Below are 18189 nucleotides of genomic sequence, written 5' to 3' on the forward strand. Positions count from 1 at the left end.
AACCCATTACCTAGGTGTTCCGGAGGTATAGACGAGAAATACAGAGGGCCCAAAATGAGAGAGGGGAACAAACAACAGAGAAGGTTTAAGAGAGAGGGAGGAGGTCAAGTCAGCCAGGCTTGATGGCTGAGATGCTGTGGGAGCCTCCAGGACGACTCTGAGCTTTCCGCACAGGTGCCAGACATTCCCCGAGCTGTGCAGGAAGTTCTACGGACAAGGAGAGAGAGGGAGGGCGTGAGGACAGAACTCTGGACACCCAGGAGGGCGGTCCAAAAAGCATGGGAGATGTGAGTGTAAAACTCAGAGGAACATTCTGGGCTTTCGATACAGATGTGAGCACCAGCAACTAGCAGATAAGACGGAACACACCCACTGCAAGAAAACGTGAGTGCCCAGAAAAGCAGCATTAAAACGGCACCCTGGGATATGGGGACAGGGAACGAAGATGAGCTCATGAAGAAGGACAAGAAAGGGTGACAGCAAATAGAAGAATCTGGGTGTCTGAAGTCACAGAATCTAGGGAATAATATCCCTCACGAATGGCAGTCAAGTTCACTAAGAAATCCAATAAGGCCTAACGCGTGTCCATTCAGCCTGGCCATTAGGGAGGTGGACACCAGTTGGCTTACTGAGAAGAGTTTCGGTAACAGGATAAGAACAAAAGCCAGGTCAAGGAGGGAAGGCAAGGGACAGGAGCTGGATTTGGGGGCACATTTCAATGATGTTTCAATAATGCAAAAGATGCATCTTTTTCAAAAGGCGCATCAACGGATCTTTCTCAGAAGACGCAGTGAATGCCGTCAACTCGAGCGGAAAGAAAAGTGCAGTTGAACTTGTTGAGGCTGAATCTTTAAATTCTCAGACTTAGGTCACGAAAATTATAAGTATAAATTATACTTTTTCACAATTTGAGGATTTATTGTCCTGGCTCTTCAAACAAAAAGAAAACAGAAGAGGAAGGAAAGTCCTGTCTCACATGTGAAATGGGGTTCTGTAAAACTTGATTAGAAGACATCTCACTACAGTAAAGAGGGGCTAAGCCAATTTCCTATCAGCATCAAGAAAGGGACTTAGAGCAACGTTTCCAAACAGATGAGAAGCTGGAGATGAGGTAATGATGTCTAAGGTCATGACATTGGTGACCAGTTACAAAGCACAGGATGGCTTTTGGTAGAAAAGAGAGGGTACCCTGCTGCCTCCCATTCACAGCGAGCAGGAAGGCTCTTGCCTGGTAAGACTTGAGTCTCGTGTACAACCAAGTGTGGCCTGATGGCCATGCAGCTACATCCAAAGGCTCAGAGGCCAAAATGGGGGCCTGCCCCTCTGTGTTGGGCCTGCTGCTCTCTGCAGAAGGTAGAAAAGGAACATGACAAGAAAGAAGGTTCTGGATGTCTAGTGACATAAAACCTATGGCCACAGGTCACCATTTCATAACTGTAGTTTAACAGCACAGTTGATGGGGAGAGAGGGAGAGAGAGAAAGAGAGAGAGAGAGAGAGAGAGAGAGAGAGAGAGAAACAGAGAAACAGAGGGAGAGAGAGAGAAGACAAAGCACAAGTCTCATTGATATCCAGGTTGCTTTGGACCCGAAATGCAGGAAAAAGCTAAATGATTGTTACAACCTGTATTACTCATTATACCACACATTCCCGTATATACACAATATTCTGGATGTGCATTCTATCTCACAATAAGAAAAATAAAATAAGAAAAAGATGAGTAAATGGGTAAATATGAGACACAAAAAGCCATCTTCCCAAGGCTCTTATGAGAATTACAGATGACTTAACATAAAATGCCCAGAATGACACATAGCGCCCAACAAGTGGTAGCCATTATCAATAACACGGACCATAACAGGTATACCCTGCCATGCAAAGTGCTCTTTAGGTTTATTTTCTTTCACCTGTGTGATGAATTGACACTGATACTAGGATAGTATTCTAGCATATCTACCATCACGCAAAATGTCCAAAAAGAAGACGGCCGGAGGAGTGGCTCTCTAAAGACCCAGTGACAGGCCTGGAAAAAATATTAACTATAACGCTGGCATAGCCAGACTTAAATCAAGTTACACAGGTGGAGAGACGGTCTGGATTCTGCCAGTGCTTCCCCGGGGCTCTGCCTTAGGACAACTTGTAAGATTTATGACAGCCCCACTGTAGCCCAGAGAACTCAACAGGAAGATGGAGGCTTTTCATGAACGTCTGAGGCAACCATCAATTTCCTAAAACGCAAGCTAGCACCGAGTCACCCTGAGGAGGATGCAGTTGGACTAGGGGGACATGGGACGCCCAATTCCTGAGAACTTCTAACGTGGGGCTCTCCTCCTGCCCAGACTGAATTCAGTTACAGCGGAGACTCAGGAAGCAATTTCGTCGAATCCGGGCCTGGAAAGAACAGGCTGACATGAGTGAGAGTGTAACTGAGGTCTTAGCTGGGTTTTATTTCTAAAAAGAAAACTCAATTAGAACAGCTGCTTCCCACCATCTGCCCCGGGGAGCTCTGTGGCCCAGGACGCTTCTCAGACCTCGGAGTGGCAGTGGTTGCAGGGCTCAGAGGCCTGGGCTCAGTTGGCGTTAGTCCACTGCGTAACAGGTGTGCGACTCTGGCTCGTGTGCTCATTTGATCGTGTGCTCATTTGATCGTGTCTTCATTTTACCACAAGGAGTAGTGACGATGTAGGTGGCGCAGTCTGCAGAGATAATGCCCCTCAGATGATACCGTTGACTGTTGAGCCACAGGAACTCGGGGCAAATCGCCTCATTTAGAAGTAAAGAAAGAATGGTATCCCTCCTTGCCTAAATACTTGCACGTGGGATTTGAGAATGTCCACGTTTCCATTTTCAGCAATAGAGGAAGACCCCCTCAAAGACGGGGACCAGAATGCACCATGCGGGTGACAGTGGTCCCCGAGTTCCCAGGACACGCCTCACAACCGCAGGGAGGAGGTACCAGTTCTCACCTTACAACTTCACAGAAGGGGATGCCAAGGCCCTGGGGGCTAAGAAGCTGGCTGAAGGTCACGCCGTCGGTCACCAGCCACAGCCGGCTGTGAACGAAGGTCTGTCTGACCCCAAAGCCCATGTGCCACTGTCCTCGGCTGCCGGTGCTCTGACCGCAAGGCCCACTGCTGACCAGCACCGCGTCAGCCATGACCCGCTGCTGCTGGATTAGATGGACGATTTCTGCAGTTTTCCTTGCCATGATGCATTTTCGGCTTTGCAAATGACTACGTGTTTCCAATCACAGGATGAACAAGTTGGTACCGCTTTCCTGGTAGTGTTTCCAGCACATAAAGTTTTGGGAGCACAAACTACTCCCTTTTTCTCCCCCTGGCCTCCCTACTCCTTCCTCAGGGACCTGGCTCTGCACAGCCCCCCCAAATCACCCGCGACGTACGGCTACCGCCAAAACCCGATTAGCACTGCTGCCGAACTGAAGGTCCATTGTCCCATGTTTCCATAGGTTTCCAAAGCACACACCGGAAAAAGATTACAAACGCTCACTCTGACAGGGAGGGAAATCTCCACTGAGATTTCCTGAACATTATGTAATAATGAAGCAAGGCTTACTGCACCCGGCATAAGAAAACAACACACTTACAGATATTAAATCTGCTCTTTGTGAAGAGAACAGCTCCCGACGGGCTGCCCTGGGCCTCCCCAGGCTGCAGAGCCCGACTCGCAGCAGCGGTCAACAGCACTGGGTGAGTTTAAAGAATCCCATGACCTTGGGACCAAGCTTCATTGCCCAGGGCCGAACCCCTCACTTCTAAAGCAATTTCATGTGTTTTATCTCGTTCGAACCTCGCTGCCCCTTGCTACTATGAGGGAAGGGGCGCGCTGAGAGCTCAAGGTGAACTGAGGACAGAGTGAGGACCAAGCAGGGCCCGATAACAAAAAGCTGGGGATCCCGCGCCCTTGTGGCTACAAGCTGTCGAAGGAGCTCCGAGTGCCACCTCCACCTAGATGTCTTCCGTGATGACCCTATTACACTAAAGTCCTACAGAATCTATTCACTTACTCATTCGGCCACTCACCAAATTTTTTTTTTTTTTTTTTAATTTTTAGTGGGGAATATTGGAGTATGTTTCTCCAGGGACCATCAGCTCCATGTCGTTGTCCTTCAATCTAGTTGTGAAGGGCGCAGCTCAGCTCCAAGTCCAGTTGCTGTTTTCAATCTTTAGTTGCAGGGGGCGCAGCCCTCCATCCCATGTGGGAATTGAACCGGCACCCTTGTCGTTGAGAGCTCGCGCTCTAACCACCTGAGCCATCCAGCCGCCCGTACCAAATATTTCTTAAGTGCTGCCTATGTACTTAGAATAGGACAAAACTAAAACAAAATGCCGCACACAGCTTATCTTCTAGCATCATAAGCAAGTAAATAATATGTCAGATGTTGTCAAACATCACCCACAAAAAACAAAGCATTTGAACGACGACCAGAAGGAGGTGAGAGATGGCGTGGCTTTCTGGGAGCAGACAGGAGCGAGAGGAGGGAAGCACAGGTGCGAAGCCCCGCGAGGAGAGGGCCCGGATGCGCTGTGCCTGTGGCCGCCGTGCGATGGGAGGACTGAGGGCGAGGCCACGAGGGAGCCAGGCCCAGCGGGCCAGCGGAGAGCCACCTGCAGGGCTGGCCTTTGACCCCGATGCGATCGGACGCCATACGGGTGGCCAGCCTCTGTGGGGTCCATGATGTTGTTGTTTTTCTACTTCTGGATTCTCGGATGACCAATCTTTCCCAAGGTGTTTCACAAAACCCGAGTGTGGGAAGGCACGTGGGGGGAAAGCGAGGAGGGGCGTCTGTGGTCACATGGGGTTAAGGATCACTGCATTCTGTCCCCCCCACACAGCTCCTCCCAGCCTCCCAGGGAACAGTGTCTAAGGGACGATCTGGAACACTGCCGTCTGCCATGCTCCATCACCCCCAGGGAGGAAGACGCGGGCTCCCCGAGTTCAGGCGCCGTGACCAACAGGCTGGCACCGCTGTGGACTTGCCCCTGTGGCTGAGGGAAGACTGGCAACTACAGTCTCACAAAACCAACCACGCAAAAACAAAAGCCCTGATTAGCTGTCTGCCGGCTTAACCTCCGTACGCAGTGGTCAAGGTGGCCATCAGAAAGTTCTTTTCCACTCAGAGAAATGTCATCACATTGCATCTCTGAACTGCCAAGTCCCACTACCCACAGGGTGATCCAGCAAAGCAAAGGGCCCTTTTGAAATGTTCTGGATGATGACGTGGGCTGGTAGACTGAAATGTTTCACAGATACACGGAGCACATCCTCACGGCCTGCTCTGGGAGTCATTCCAGCAGAACCACACGCCGGCCCCTGACCGTGCAACAGGAGAAACACAGGGCAGGTCAACCACTGAAGACCTGATCCCTAGACTGGCAAGGGAGCCTCAAAAAGAAACATCTGCACACTGATAAGAAAAAGGACCAAGACTGTATATTATAAGCAATGCAGCAAAGCACATAAGGGAAATCCCTAAGGAGCAGACGTGTCTGAGATACCGGCTCCCTCACATCCTTCTCCGGTCTGAGCGCAGTGGTAAGTACGAGCTACACACATGTGGAACCGTGCTGGTGGGGGTGCTAAACTGCCCCACGCTGACACACAACAAAGAACCTAACGATGCACAGACAGTCACAGGGAACACACGTGGGGGGAAAGAAACAGAGGCAGAAGCAAAGACACACACCAGAAAGGAAAACACCCATGTCCCAAGGAACGGCAGGGGCAAGTGGACGTCTGTGGGCTCACGTTCCTGAGGGGCAGCCTTTAGCAAGGTCTGTCTGCACCAAAGATTTCAAAGCAATGCTGTCGTGCGAATGTGACAATCACCCCTGCCCTTGTTCCCCCGGCACACAATCCAGGTGGACTGTGCACCCCACACTGTGGTCTGCAATCTGGGTCTCTGTCACAGCCACGCTGCACCGTCTGTGCAGGAGGCTTGCGATTTTTTCGGCCCTATTCAGAATTTATGAGCCTGAGGGCACGAGGTTGGGATGTCGTTCCAGGATCAGCCATGACAGGGACAAAACCAAGACTGGGGCTAAAGATCCAAGAGAAATAGCCTGATCTTCATATCGTTCAACGAGCACAAAGCCATCTCTGTTGTAAAATAAGGCCAGAGACAAATTAAACAATCTGAAAGAATAAAAGTTCTAAAACCATGGGGTACCCCAAGTTCAAATATGGCTGTGTTGAGGCCATTATCTCATCACAATAAATAACAGTACATCAATTCCGTACTAATTGCTTTTCGTGCCAGAGCTCAGAAGACTCTTCAGCGCTCTCTGATTATTGATTTTTTTGTAATCGCTTGTGCTGTCAAAAACGCAATATTTCCAGAGAATATACCGCACACTATTAGACAGACAGGATTTTAATTTAACATGAGTCAATCCAATTCCCCCCATTTTTTCCCCCCAGAAGTGCCTTAAAAATCTAACATACAAGGAAGCTGAATATGGCATAAGAGGTTTTCAGCAAAGATATTTCAAGTTCAAAACAATTTTAGAAATGGTCCCTTTGACCACACCCTCCTGCCACGGCCCTTCTTTCTCCTCACACATGTACATGTGCTTCAAGGAAAACAAAACAAAAGTGTAAACTCAAATACATTACTTTCATGTAAATTAAGAAGTGAAAAGCAAAACAAACATCCCCAACAGAAACCCCACACTTTTCTTTTTACCCCCTTTGCCGACGGTTCAGTGATTTCCACTCAACACAGAAAAATGTTCTGGCCACTCAGTTTACATTCAGTCAGCACTTTGCTTAAAGATTTTGCTTGAGTTTTGATAGCTAAACAATATAACTGCAGGCTTATGTAATGAAAGCACTGAGAGAAAAAAAGGCCAAGGGGACAAAAATGTCCCTCTGCTTGGCTTGGTAATGAGAATGTGATGCACAGAGAGTAGCTTTGTCTCCAAACAAGGATCAAAATCCCAGCCCCACTGCTGACTAACTGCGCCATCCTCGTGTATGTTACTAAACTGGACTCTGGGTCTCATCTTCCTCATCTGTAAAATGGGAAGATCAATACTTTCACGATAGGGTTTTTGAGGGAAAAATAAGGTATCATACCTACAACACCCGCTGTGATGCCTAACAAACACATGGGCATCCTAAAAGGGACCATCCATCAGTCTCCGTTATTCGGACACTAAATACTTTTAAACATCCAACCTTGTGGTGGAATTTTCTGATGGAAAGTGAAAACTATCTCCTGGATAAGAGAAGTTGTAGTAGAAATAAAGCCTTGATGCCATGGAACGATGCCAGATGCCTCAGCATTCTCAGGGGTACTGACAATCTCAGACTGAGGATGAACTTGAACTGTTGATACAAGTGTGGTTCCCAAAATGCTGTGCGTTAGAGAACATTTCCGTCCTTTCAGTCCCTTGCTCACCAAGTTTAGACTGGCGATGAGGACTGAATTCCATGCACAGCCACACCCTGGCTGACCTCATCCAAACACCATCTTTGTCCAGTTTAGCATCTAAGCCCCTGACGTACAGCCTGAGCTCAGCTGCCTGGTGTCGTCGGCATATAACAGTCGTTTCAGCTTCACACGGACACATGGTATGAACGCCCTGGGGACCCGTTGCAGTGTCTGGAATGCAACAAGGGATTACACTAACTCCCCTTGATTTGGGGATATAAGTCAACCAGAGAACTTTCTGGTTACTATAGGTTTTAAAAGCTATAGGATTTACATGATCGGATAATATTATATTAACCCACTTAAAACATGGCTTTTACAAAATGACAGAGTTGAAATAGGTGGTCTGCTGGGATCCAACAGTACGTAGCACATAACTTTCTTGTAACACTTAACATACGTGCTGCTATTTTTATGACTTGTGAGCCTGGCGGAAAAGGCCTGGCTCTATCCCGACATCCCTGCTCCCCCGCCCCCCGCCCTGCGCATGGTGCACACAGGGGGTGCACAGAAAAGGTATGTTGAAGGAATGAGTGAGCATTTCACGTTTTGCATCAAACATGCAGCTGAAAACTTAGTACTTTATTTACACTTACGTTATCTCTTTAAAATCAAAATGTCAAATTGCAGTATCATGTACTCCATACAGAATACTTAGGAAAAGTCTGTCGATAACAAAATCAACGATTGAAATCTCCCTTACTTCCCACTAGTTTTGTGCAAGTACTTCAGCTGAGCAAACTTCAATCTGACAACAGGCGATACACTCCTCAGGCTTCGTGCTATAAATTTCTGAGGATTGGACTGGCTCGAGGCACATATCACACATAAATTAAATTCAACAGTGTCTTTTCAAGATGATGACCTAGCTGGCTCCCCTTTAAGAATGCGCTCTTCTATTCCTACAAGGTTTGTGACTACAGGGCAGAAGACCAGCACTCGCCTTCTGAGAGCTAAGTCTGAGGTATGATCAGAGCTATTTGTTGAACGAGCCCCGGCTTTGTTTCAGAAATAAAGACATAAGAAGGCAGGTTCAGCATTAACTCACTCGGAACAGTCTCCAAAATACACAGATTTTGAAAACTGCTGATTTCAGACTAAATTTTGTGTCTGTTTGTTTTTTGCAGACTTACACAGTCATACACCCAGTTTTTTTCTTGCTTCCCAGAAGTCAGAACCATTTTGGTGCTCTAGGAGCCTCACGGAGCAGAGCCCCAAAAAGCAAACTCCCTCCAGCACTGGGGGCCCTGTGACATGTCTCAAGACTAAGCAGAAAACCGGTGGAAAGCAGTGACAAGGAGAGAACGACATGGGGTCTGGGTCAGCCCCCTCGTACAGGGAAAGGAGATTCTGTGAACGCATGCATGAGCTGGTCTAGCAGTCACTGTTAGAAGAAGGGGGTTCATGAAGAACTGTGTATGGGAAATGTCCCTTGTGAAAGGTTCTCTGTGTTAAGTGACACAGGTATGTGGTCAGGCACACATACCTTTAGAAGAATGTGCCAAATCTGTGGCATTAGGTTTCTATGATTCCTTTAACAAACAGAACATATCACAGACACCGGCCATTTTAAACACAGACATGCTAAAGAGGATGACACTACACAGATATGCCAATCTTTTCATGAAAAGAGAAAGGAAGAAAGTGGGATGGAGTTCGGACAGAACCAACGTTTGAGAACTATGTGCCGAGCCCTCTTCTAGGGACTTACACTCAGAGCCTATATAGTGACAAGAGGTACTGCTTTGTCCTCATGGTACAGAAAAGTCACAGAGGTTACATGACTGGCTCAAGACCACACAGGTAATAAGTGGCCAGGTGGGATTCTAAGGTAGTCTGACCACTGAACCACAGTGTATAGTGTCAGGAAAGGAAGGGTTTGTGCTCTAAGATAAGGGTTCAAGCCACACTGTTATTTCTCTCACTGACACACTTCCAAGGGCCCGTGCATCGCCCAGGCCTTCCCTGCCCTGCCACGAGCAATGCTGCGTGGAGGAAAATCCCACAGAGAGTTGGCAGAGCCCCTGGTGACTCCGTCCACTTAGATCACAGGTGACAGCAGCAGTCGGCTGCCTCACTCACCCTCCTTGCTCCTTACTTCCCGCAAAGTTTCTGAGTGCGTCCGGGGCAGGTGGGAGAGGGTCACACAGGCATTTCCTGGGCCCCCGCTTTGTGCAGACGCTGTGTTAGACACTGCGTGGGATGTTGCATTTAGTCGTGGCGTCTTTGCAGGCTCCTTTTGGATGTGACCGTTTCTCAGACTTTTTGTACTTTCGATGACGTTAGCAGTTTTGAAGAACGCCGATAAGGTATTTTACAGAATGTCCCTCATTTGAGATTCGTTGACTTTTTAACTATAATGGTGGATACATGGCATTATACATTTGTCAAATCCCACAGAACGTCCACCAAGAGTGACCCCTAATGTCCACTATGTGCTTTGGGTGATTATGATGTGCCCATATAGGTTCATCGATGATAACGAATATACCACTTGGGTGGGGGTATTGCAAATACACAAAGTGCTCTATGGGAGGGGTAGGCGGAGGATGGGAACTCTGTGTACTTTCTTCTCAATTTTGCTGTGAACCTAGACTACCTTAAAAATAGTTTACTGATGCGAGAGAGAGAGAGAGAGAGAGAGAGAGAGAGAGAGAGAGAGAGAGAGAGAGGTGAGACTGGTGAAATCCACATAAGGATGTAGTTTATCATTGGGGGAAGGTGGGTGCTAGGTACACAGGACTGCTCTGTGAACTTTTTGTGAGGCACAAATTCTTTTAAAATAAACATTTTAAAAAAATAAAGTCATTTTTATTCCTCTGAAAGAGACTGGTACTGAATCAACCAGCCCTATCACTGAAAACACTTCTGTCAACAGAGTCATGGGTTTCTATGAGCTTCTCAGAGATGAACTTGCTCAGGGTGCTTCCTGCTACTGATCACACTGCCCACCCCACGGTGTGTGGGCTTGTTTAGCAGGAAGGCAAAGAGGGGAACAGCTAGACTGGAAGCAGAGGCCTCGTTTGGCTTGCAGATGCCTGCCTCCTGCCCGAGCATCGTTTCTGGGCTTCTTTAAGGCTGATCCTGTCAGCCCCACTCTGGGGAACGCATTTTAATTACAGCTGCAAGTAGCACCTAGAACACCTTCACTACTTGTGCATTCTCAGTGGTTTGAGGGGCTTCTCCCAGTGTTTTAAAGGCCTTTAGATTTTTTAGGATGACACGGAAATGCTTTCAGCATGAAGATAGCCACGGTAGGGTTACTGATAGCAGCAAAAACTGGGAAGGACCCAAATGCCCAATTACGAAAGGAACGGTTAATTACACTATGATACGCATCACCCGTAAGCAGACACTTAAAGTCCCGTGTTTCCCCAAAAATAAGACCCAGCCGGACAATCAGCTCTAATGCGTCTTTTGGAGCAAAAATTAATATAAGACCCGGTCTTATTTTACTACACCATAACATAACATGACATAACATGACATGACATGACATGACATAACATAACATAACACCGGGTGTTATATTAATTTTTACTCCAAAAAACACATTACAGCTGACTGTCTGGCTAGATCTTATTTTCGGGGAAACACGGTAGCTAAGAAATACATTTTCATGAAATGTGAAAAGGCCTATAAAACAATGATACATAATAAAAGGCAGTATTTATAATGCCTAAAGCACGTGGGCTCTCCAGCCCTGCCTCTGACTGGGAGGTCACTCTGTCGAACTCACAAGTCAAGTATTCTTGGCAAACCATCTGGCCACTCATCTAAACCACATTCTCCAACTGAACTTCAGCAATGGTAATGCTGACATTTTAACCTCCATCAAAAAATGCTCATTTATAGTATGACCACAACCGTTTCTAAAAAAATAATATATCCAAAAATCCTACAAGGAAAGGGACCAAAAAGCATTTGCCAAAACACATTTAGTGAACACATGTTGACTTTATGTTTAAAATATGTAAATACAAACATGTAATTTTAAAAGACAGTCTGAGAGTTTACCCTTATTACAGTGTTTCCTAAAAAAAAAAAATTATATACTATAAATTATACATCTAGATCTAGAAAAGCAAATTGGTTTCATCTTGCAAGCCAACGGAATAGAATAGTAGTGTCGGCCTGAAGATTCTGAGGCCTCATGTAGGATTAGTAAGACAGAGGGTTGATTTCTTAATGATGTCTGTCATTGGTATGAGAAAGGAGTGTAGGAATATACATACATACTATGTATTTTCTGATTTGGATGAAAATTTTCTACCACAGAGTAGATGTGAAAAAGGAAGAAAAAAGAGTGGGGCCATGCAGTAGGCAGAATGATATCCCCCCCCCCCCCCCCAGTGTCCGTGTGCTAATCCCTGGATCGCTCCAGGGCAAAAAGGTGGAATGAAGGTTATCGGTCACGTGACTGCAAGAGAAGGACATGATCCTGGGTTTTCCAAATGGGCCACTGTAATCACAAGAGTCCTGACACATGGGAGAGGGAGGCAGAAGGAAGTGAGAGAAGGAGATAGACGAGGGATGCTATGTGGCTGGCTCTGGAGAAAGAGGAAGGAGCCATGAGGCAAGGAATGCAAGTGGCCTCTAGAAGCTAGAAAAGGCCGGGGAATGGACTTTGTCCTCAAGCCTCCAGAAAGAACACAGCCCTGACTGTAACTCAGAACCCTGTCGGAATTCTGAAGCACAGACTAGAAGACAATAGACTTGTGTTGTTTTAAGCTACTAAGTTGGGGGTAATTCGTTACAGCAGTGATGGAAAACACAGGGTACGGGCAAAGCGAAAAGGAAAAGAGTAATCTGCTGTGAGAATGAAGGTGGTTGGCAGGAATCCACTTCATTTTGCTTTGTCAGCCCCACTACGTAAACTAACTGGTACGAGAAGAGTACCCTAACGTATAGGCTGAGAGGCCACGGTTTGATGTACTGGTTCACACTCAGGCCTGACTCTCCTTCCCAGCCGGGGCACCGCTCAGTAGGGAAGAAGCCTTAAATCCACAGGAGACTGTGGGATCCCAGCCAAGACCCAAGGTCCAGCTTAGCTCAGCAGCACCTGAGGCCCCACAGGGGATGGTGACTGTGTCACGGCAGGAAGAAGTTGAGAACGACACGTGAGAGTGATGCCTGAAACCCAACGCTCCCCAAATCCATTTCCGCTGCCCATAAACCTGATTCCACAAACCTCAGGGAGAAAACAGTGAGGAGTGCAGAGCAGACAGACTGCTCAGCGTGTCTGGTCAGGAAAGGAAAACGTTCCACACTGAAAACCAAGGAACGGATGAGAAAGCAGGTTGTAATCCTGGAATAGAGAGGACGATAATGAACCTAACTAGTCCAGTTTCTCAGTTATAAAGTGAGAACTGACTTCACTCTTTTTCTCTAGCACCACAAATGCACCAGGCTAAGAAAATCTGGGGTCTCCCAAAGAAACATATCTGTCAGTTTGAAATGTGAAAGAAGTGTGAGTATGTACAAAATACGCAAACGCTGAAGAACCTCCCCCATTAAGACACTGCGACACTCCCACGGATGACCTGTGGCTCTTATCTAAGAAACTCATGCTCGGGGCAGATGGTAAAGCAGCTACATAAGCAACAGGTACAACAGCCTCAGTGTTTCCAGCTCCCCCTTTCTGCCCAAATGAATAACTGAGAAGACGTGGGAGGAAGAGGTCAGGCCGAGGGCTCGGAGACAGAGCCCAGGTTCTCTCTCCTTCACTTCCTGGACAGTTAAACACGTAAGCCCGGACCGCCTCTGAGCCCCCTGGTTCCTTAACGACAAGAGGAAAAATCATGAGAACTCATCTATCGCAAGGCTGTTCCGAGCATCAGATGAGCTTGTCAATGAGGACGGTCCTTGTCACCTTAGAAGTGGTGACAACACAGGATGGTCAGTATTACCACATCGACTGAACGCTGTGAATGTGGGATGGCAAAAAGACAAACAGGTGGCCAGTGAACGTCTCTGAGGTTCAGGTTCTTCGTGTGTCCAATAGGGACGGTAAGAGCTTCTCTGGGGGACAGTAGAGGGGTGTGAGGTTCCCGGCACAGTGTGGGCACCTAGCAGATGCTCAATTAACACAACCTCTGAAAGTGACCAGTGGTCCCTTCCACCTTCCACCTTTCTCTGGGAGCTACGGTGGGCATAATTTCAACGAACATTTTAGAGCATCCTGTTTCCATGCCCACGTGCATATGCCAACGGCAGCAGCAGCAGTATCCCCTCGAAGGGTCAGCTTGCCACGTGCTAGGCAGAACTGTTTCTAAAACAAGTTCACTGGACTACAGTTCTTATTGTCAATACCTGCAGCACAAGCAGAGGCCAAGTGGATACTACCCCGTGCATTAAAAAAACACCAACTGGAGGTATTCAAACAACACGAAAGCCACCACCTCCCGTGGGCACTCTGTAAGCACCATGTCCAGCTCTTACCACAGCCTGCCAGGTGGGCACCCTCACACCTGCTGTATCAGGGGACTTACCTGAGGCGCTCGGGATCTGAAAGCACACACCTGTCCTTTCAGCCCGCACTCTCTCTTGCACATCACTCCAGTTTTTGATGGTAAGAGCGTGTCTTCCCCTAGTCTGCATCCTCTCACGCGCTGTTCCCGGACTTGGGTTCCAGAGCACAGAGAAACGCTACCCTCCTCACAGGAGCCCAAGGCGTAGCTCGCATATCCCAAGTGCACTGGCTAAGGGGGCCTGAAGGTGAGCGGGCACCAGCGGCAATGAGGAGATCTCCTTGCCTTCCCTCTGAAAGCCCGTGCACTCCCACACCGCACGCGTGTCCCCTTACCTTGAAGGAGGCGTGCTGCTCCATGTGCCGCAGCAGCTGGGGCTTCTGGGCCGCCGTGTAGTCACACACCGTGCACTTGAACTGCTTCCCTGGAAAGAAGGGGAGTGTTGTCACGCTAACAGCTCCTGCCTGGGAATGCAGTACCAGGCGGGGAGCCAGGTACACGAAAATGCCCCCGCCATCTGGAAGTCCAGAATCTCAGAGGGGAACTGGCAAGTGGGGGGCAGACACAGGGCAGCACACTCGGTCCACCAAGGTGGGAATGGAATGGAGTTCGCCGTGGAGGGAGAGAACAGCCAGCCAGCTCCGACTGGGGAGGTCCCAGGAGCAGTGACACTCAGGCCGGCTCCTAAAGGAAGAGGTCAGGTGTGTCCAGCTGACTAAGGGAGGAGCACAGAGGGCAGGACAGCATGAGTGGGGGCCCCGGAGTGGTCAGGAGAGTGGAGCAGCTGGGTCTTCCTTCTGGTATGTAAAGGATGAGGTCTGCAGAGCGCTGAGAGCTGGCCCCGCAGAGGCCATGGGACCAGAATAGCAAGGACTGGAGCCTCTCACTAGGAGTGTGGGCACTGAGAGCAGGGCCGTCTACATGTGCCATCCGCCTGTGGGCAAGATCCGTGTTTCAGAGCTCCTAACTCAGGTAGGGGTGCAAAAGGCAGATTTGAGGGGATGACAGAACAAAAACTACAGTGAAATGAAAAACATCACTCTTTTAAGAGGATTAATGTCTTAGCAATGTGTAAACAATAGGATGAACAGGTACACGTCAACACAAATTAATGAATATACAGGGAACGTTTCTCACCCTATGATTAGCGTTAAGAAAAACCTCAGCTTGCAATAATACAAACAAGTATAACCCCATATAAATATGACCTACTTTTCACAGCAGGAAGTTGTCCATCAAGCAGCGTCGAATGGTACAAGCCTGCTCAGGGAACCACGACCACAGCCACTGCACGTGGTACCACAGAAACACTGATCCCGTCTGGGGACCTCTCGCAGTTTTCTGTCTCACACAAGCTGGGTGAGAAAGTTGTCTGCCTCTGCAGCCTCCGCTTTCCCTTCCTATGTGCTCTGGAACCCAGAGACATCTGGCCGATGCCACCAGCTCCCCCAGAAACCTGTTCTCACCACAGTAACCAAGGAGCTGCGTGATGCCAAGTCACTGGTGGATTTCAGTGCTTATTTTACTGGACTCTACGGCACCAGGCCATCTGCTCCTCTGAATTCCACCACTACTGCCTCCCAGGGCCTCTCTGACCACTCGTTCTGAGAATCCTCGGGGCGTTCTCTCCCACCGACTGTCCTTTGTTCCAGTCTGCACTCCTCCTCTTCTCCTTCTGCAAGCATCCTTTTATATAACTGACCTGACCCCCGTGGGGCTTTTGCAAACCATTGGTGCCCAATTCTGCATCTTCTGCTCGGATCCCCTCCCTGAACCTGAGACTGGAGTAGCCAACTGTCTGTTGTACTGCCTGTCTCATTGTCCCAAATGTCCTAAATTGGACTCACTGTCTTACCCACCACAGGGGTGCCACCTCCAGCCTCCCCAGTTTGTCTCTTACCTGATCACTCAAGTTAGAGACCTGGTAGCTTTCCTCATCCTTCCATGGCCCTAACTGGACTCAGCTTATTTTGTTCAGCATCTGATTTCCTCTCCTAAATATTTCTCTATGCCTCTCTGTTTCTAATATCGCCACCACTGTCTTAGTTCCTCCTCACTTCTTTCCTGAACAATGGCAAAGACCCCTGAACTGGTTTCCTTGCCTCCAAGTAACCTCCCACCCACCCATCCACCCATCCATCCACCCAAAACACACACAGACACCCACAGACACACACGCACACAGACACCCACAGACACACACATAGACACACACGCACGCTGACGCATAAACTCTTCCACAGCCCTTTCTGAATAGCACACTAATGATTCCAACTGCAGAAGGAAGTCGAGGCTCCAGAGCCCAGCACAGGTGGGATCCAGAACTGGAAGTAACTGTCGTCACCTGACCCCTCCCTCTGACTTCCTGTTGTGTCTTCCTATCCTGACATGAGGCTCCATAACACAGGGTGACACGGATTCTGGGACCATTCTGCTTTGCCTTTGCTGACATCTCCCATCCTGGGTCGAACGACCTCGCAGCATACGAGGTCTGACAATCATCGTAAGTTCGCAAACTTGTTGCACCGATGTTGCTAACTTTTTTTGATATGAGAGGGATTATTCATTACGAATTTGTACCAACTGGACAAACAGTTAACCAAGTTTACCATTTGGAAGTGCTGAAAAGGCTGCGTGAAAAAGTTAGACGACCTCAACTTTTCGCCAACAATTCATGGCTCTTACATCACGACAATGCACCAGCTCACACGACACTGTCTATGAGGGAGTTTTTAGCCAGTAAACAAATAACTGTATTGGAACACCCTCCCTACTCACCTGATCTGGACCCCAATGACTTTTTTCTTTACCTGAAGATAAAGGAAATATTGAAAGGAAGACACTTTGATGACATTCAGGACATCAAGCGTAATACAATGACAGCTCTGATGGACATTCCAGAAAAAGAGTTCCAAAATTGCTTTGAAGGGTGGACTATAACTGGAGTTGGTGCCCAGTTTCCCAAGGGGAGTACTTCGAAGGTGACCATAGTGATATTCAGCAATGAGGTGTGTAGCACTTTTTCTAGGATGACTTTGCGAAGTCAACTGTCGACCTCGTAGAGCCGTTCTTCACTTCAAACCAAACTCAAACTGAACGTCTCCGGGAAACTGGGCTGACAGCCAGACCCTTTGCTTGCTCCCCCACACAATCCCCACACACCTCTGTACATGCATGGTCACTACCTACGCACAGGCCTGGGGGCTGCCGTCGGCAGGGACCATCTTGGCATCCCCAGCAGCTGAGTCCAGGGCACATATTGAACATATTCCATGCATTTTATTAAACTGAACTGAAACAAAAGGGAAATTTTGAACAGCTTACGAGAACGACACTTTTAATAGGAACAGCAAGAAGAAACAACAGTATAAACATATTATACTATAACTGTAACTGTCAGCCCAGGTGAACGAGTCCCCAAATTCTAGGTTTTACTAATTCTGCAAGTCCAAAGTGTGGGGGAAACTTTTTCACATGGAAGGTAGACAGGTCACAATTAGAGAGGAATTACCACTTTTCTTAAATACAGTATCATCTTTTTCCAGACCTAAGGGTATACATTTCTACCCGTCTTCCATATTACCTCAGCCACCCATACGTCTCCACTGATTCATGACTTGCATTAATATATCATTATTGAGCCAGGCAGCCTGAGCCAAACGGTGTCTGAGGTCCCCACCGCCACAGTGCGGGGAGAAAGCTGACAAGACCGTTCTCCGAGTTGATAGCATTTTTACTCATTACCAATACACTTGGATCAAACAGCAAAAGAGTGCAACTGCAAAAAAGACGCTCTGAAATGAATAAATGGAATCGCCTTGTTTGACACCAAGAATCAGCCTTTTATGATTATCTTTCTGAGTCTCTGCAAAAAACAAGGAAAGAAGGCAACTCCTAAAAGCCAACTCTTACTGAGGAATCAAAGCCCAGACAATAAATATTACAAATATTTTCGGGAACCACTGACAGCCCCTACACCAAACAGGCTGGGGAAAGCACCTGACATATTCTTTTGCTGCCTAATTTGAATAATGCAATGTAGATTCATGACTAATCATAAAAGAGCAATGCTTTGAGATGATCAGATGGTTTTCTATCAAGATATTTCTGAGAATTACAGGGAGAGTTGACTGGGAAACCTAGTATTTACTTGATGTTAGAGTAACTTCAAAGGGTTTGCAGATAAACATCAAATGGCTGTATCTGGATGCGAATCATGCAGCATCCCAGGAAAAGAAAAGAATGGTTACAAAGGAAAAGAAGAG

General features: G+C 47.7%; 1 protein-coding gene across 4 annotated transcripts in view; it reads right to left on the reverse strand.

Annotated features, from left to right (window-relative positions):
- Nucleotides 1–18189, reverse strand: part of ZFAT (zinc finger and AT-hook domain containing) — a 225001-nt gene that overhangs the window by 45658 nt on the left and 161154 nt on the right. For all 4 annotated transcript variants that reach the window (XM_033126444.1, XM_033126445.1, XM_033126446.1 and 1 more), the window contains exon 11: nucleotides 14260–14348. In XM_033126444.1, coding sequence (XP_032982335.1) covers nucleotides 14260–14348 — 89 coding nt within the window. The remainder of the gene's footprint in view (nucleotides 1–14259; nucleotides 14349–18189) is intronic.

Source organism: Rhinolophus ferrumequinum, chromosome 14 (genome assembly GCF_004115265.2).
Source record: "Rhinolophus ferrumequinum isolate MPI-CBG mRhiFer1 chromosome 14, mRhiFer1_v1.p, whole genome shotgun sequence".
In the NCBI taxonomy this organism is placed as follows: Eukaryota; Metazoa; Chordata; class Mammalia; order Chiroptera; family Rhinolophidae; genus Rhinolophus; species Rhinolophus ferrumequinum.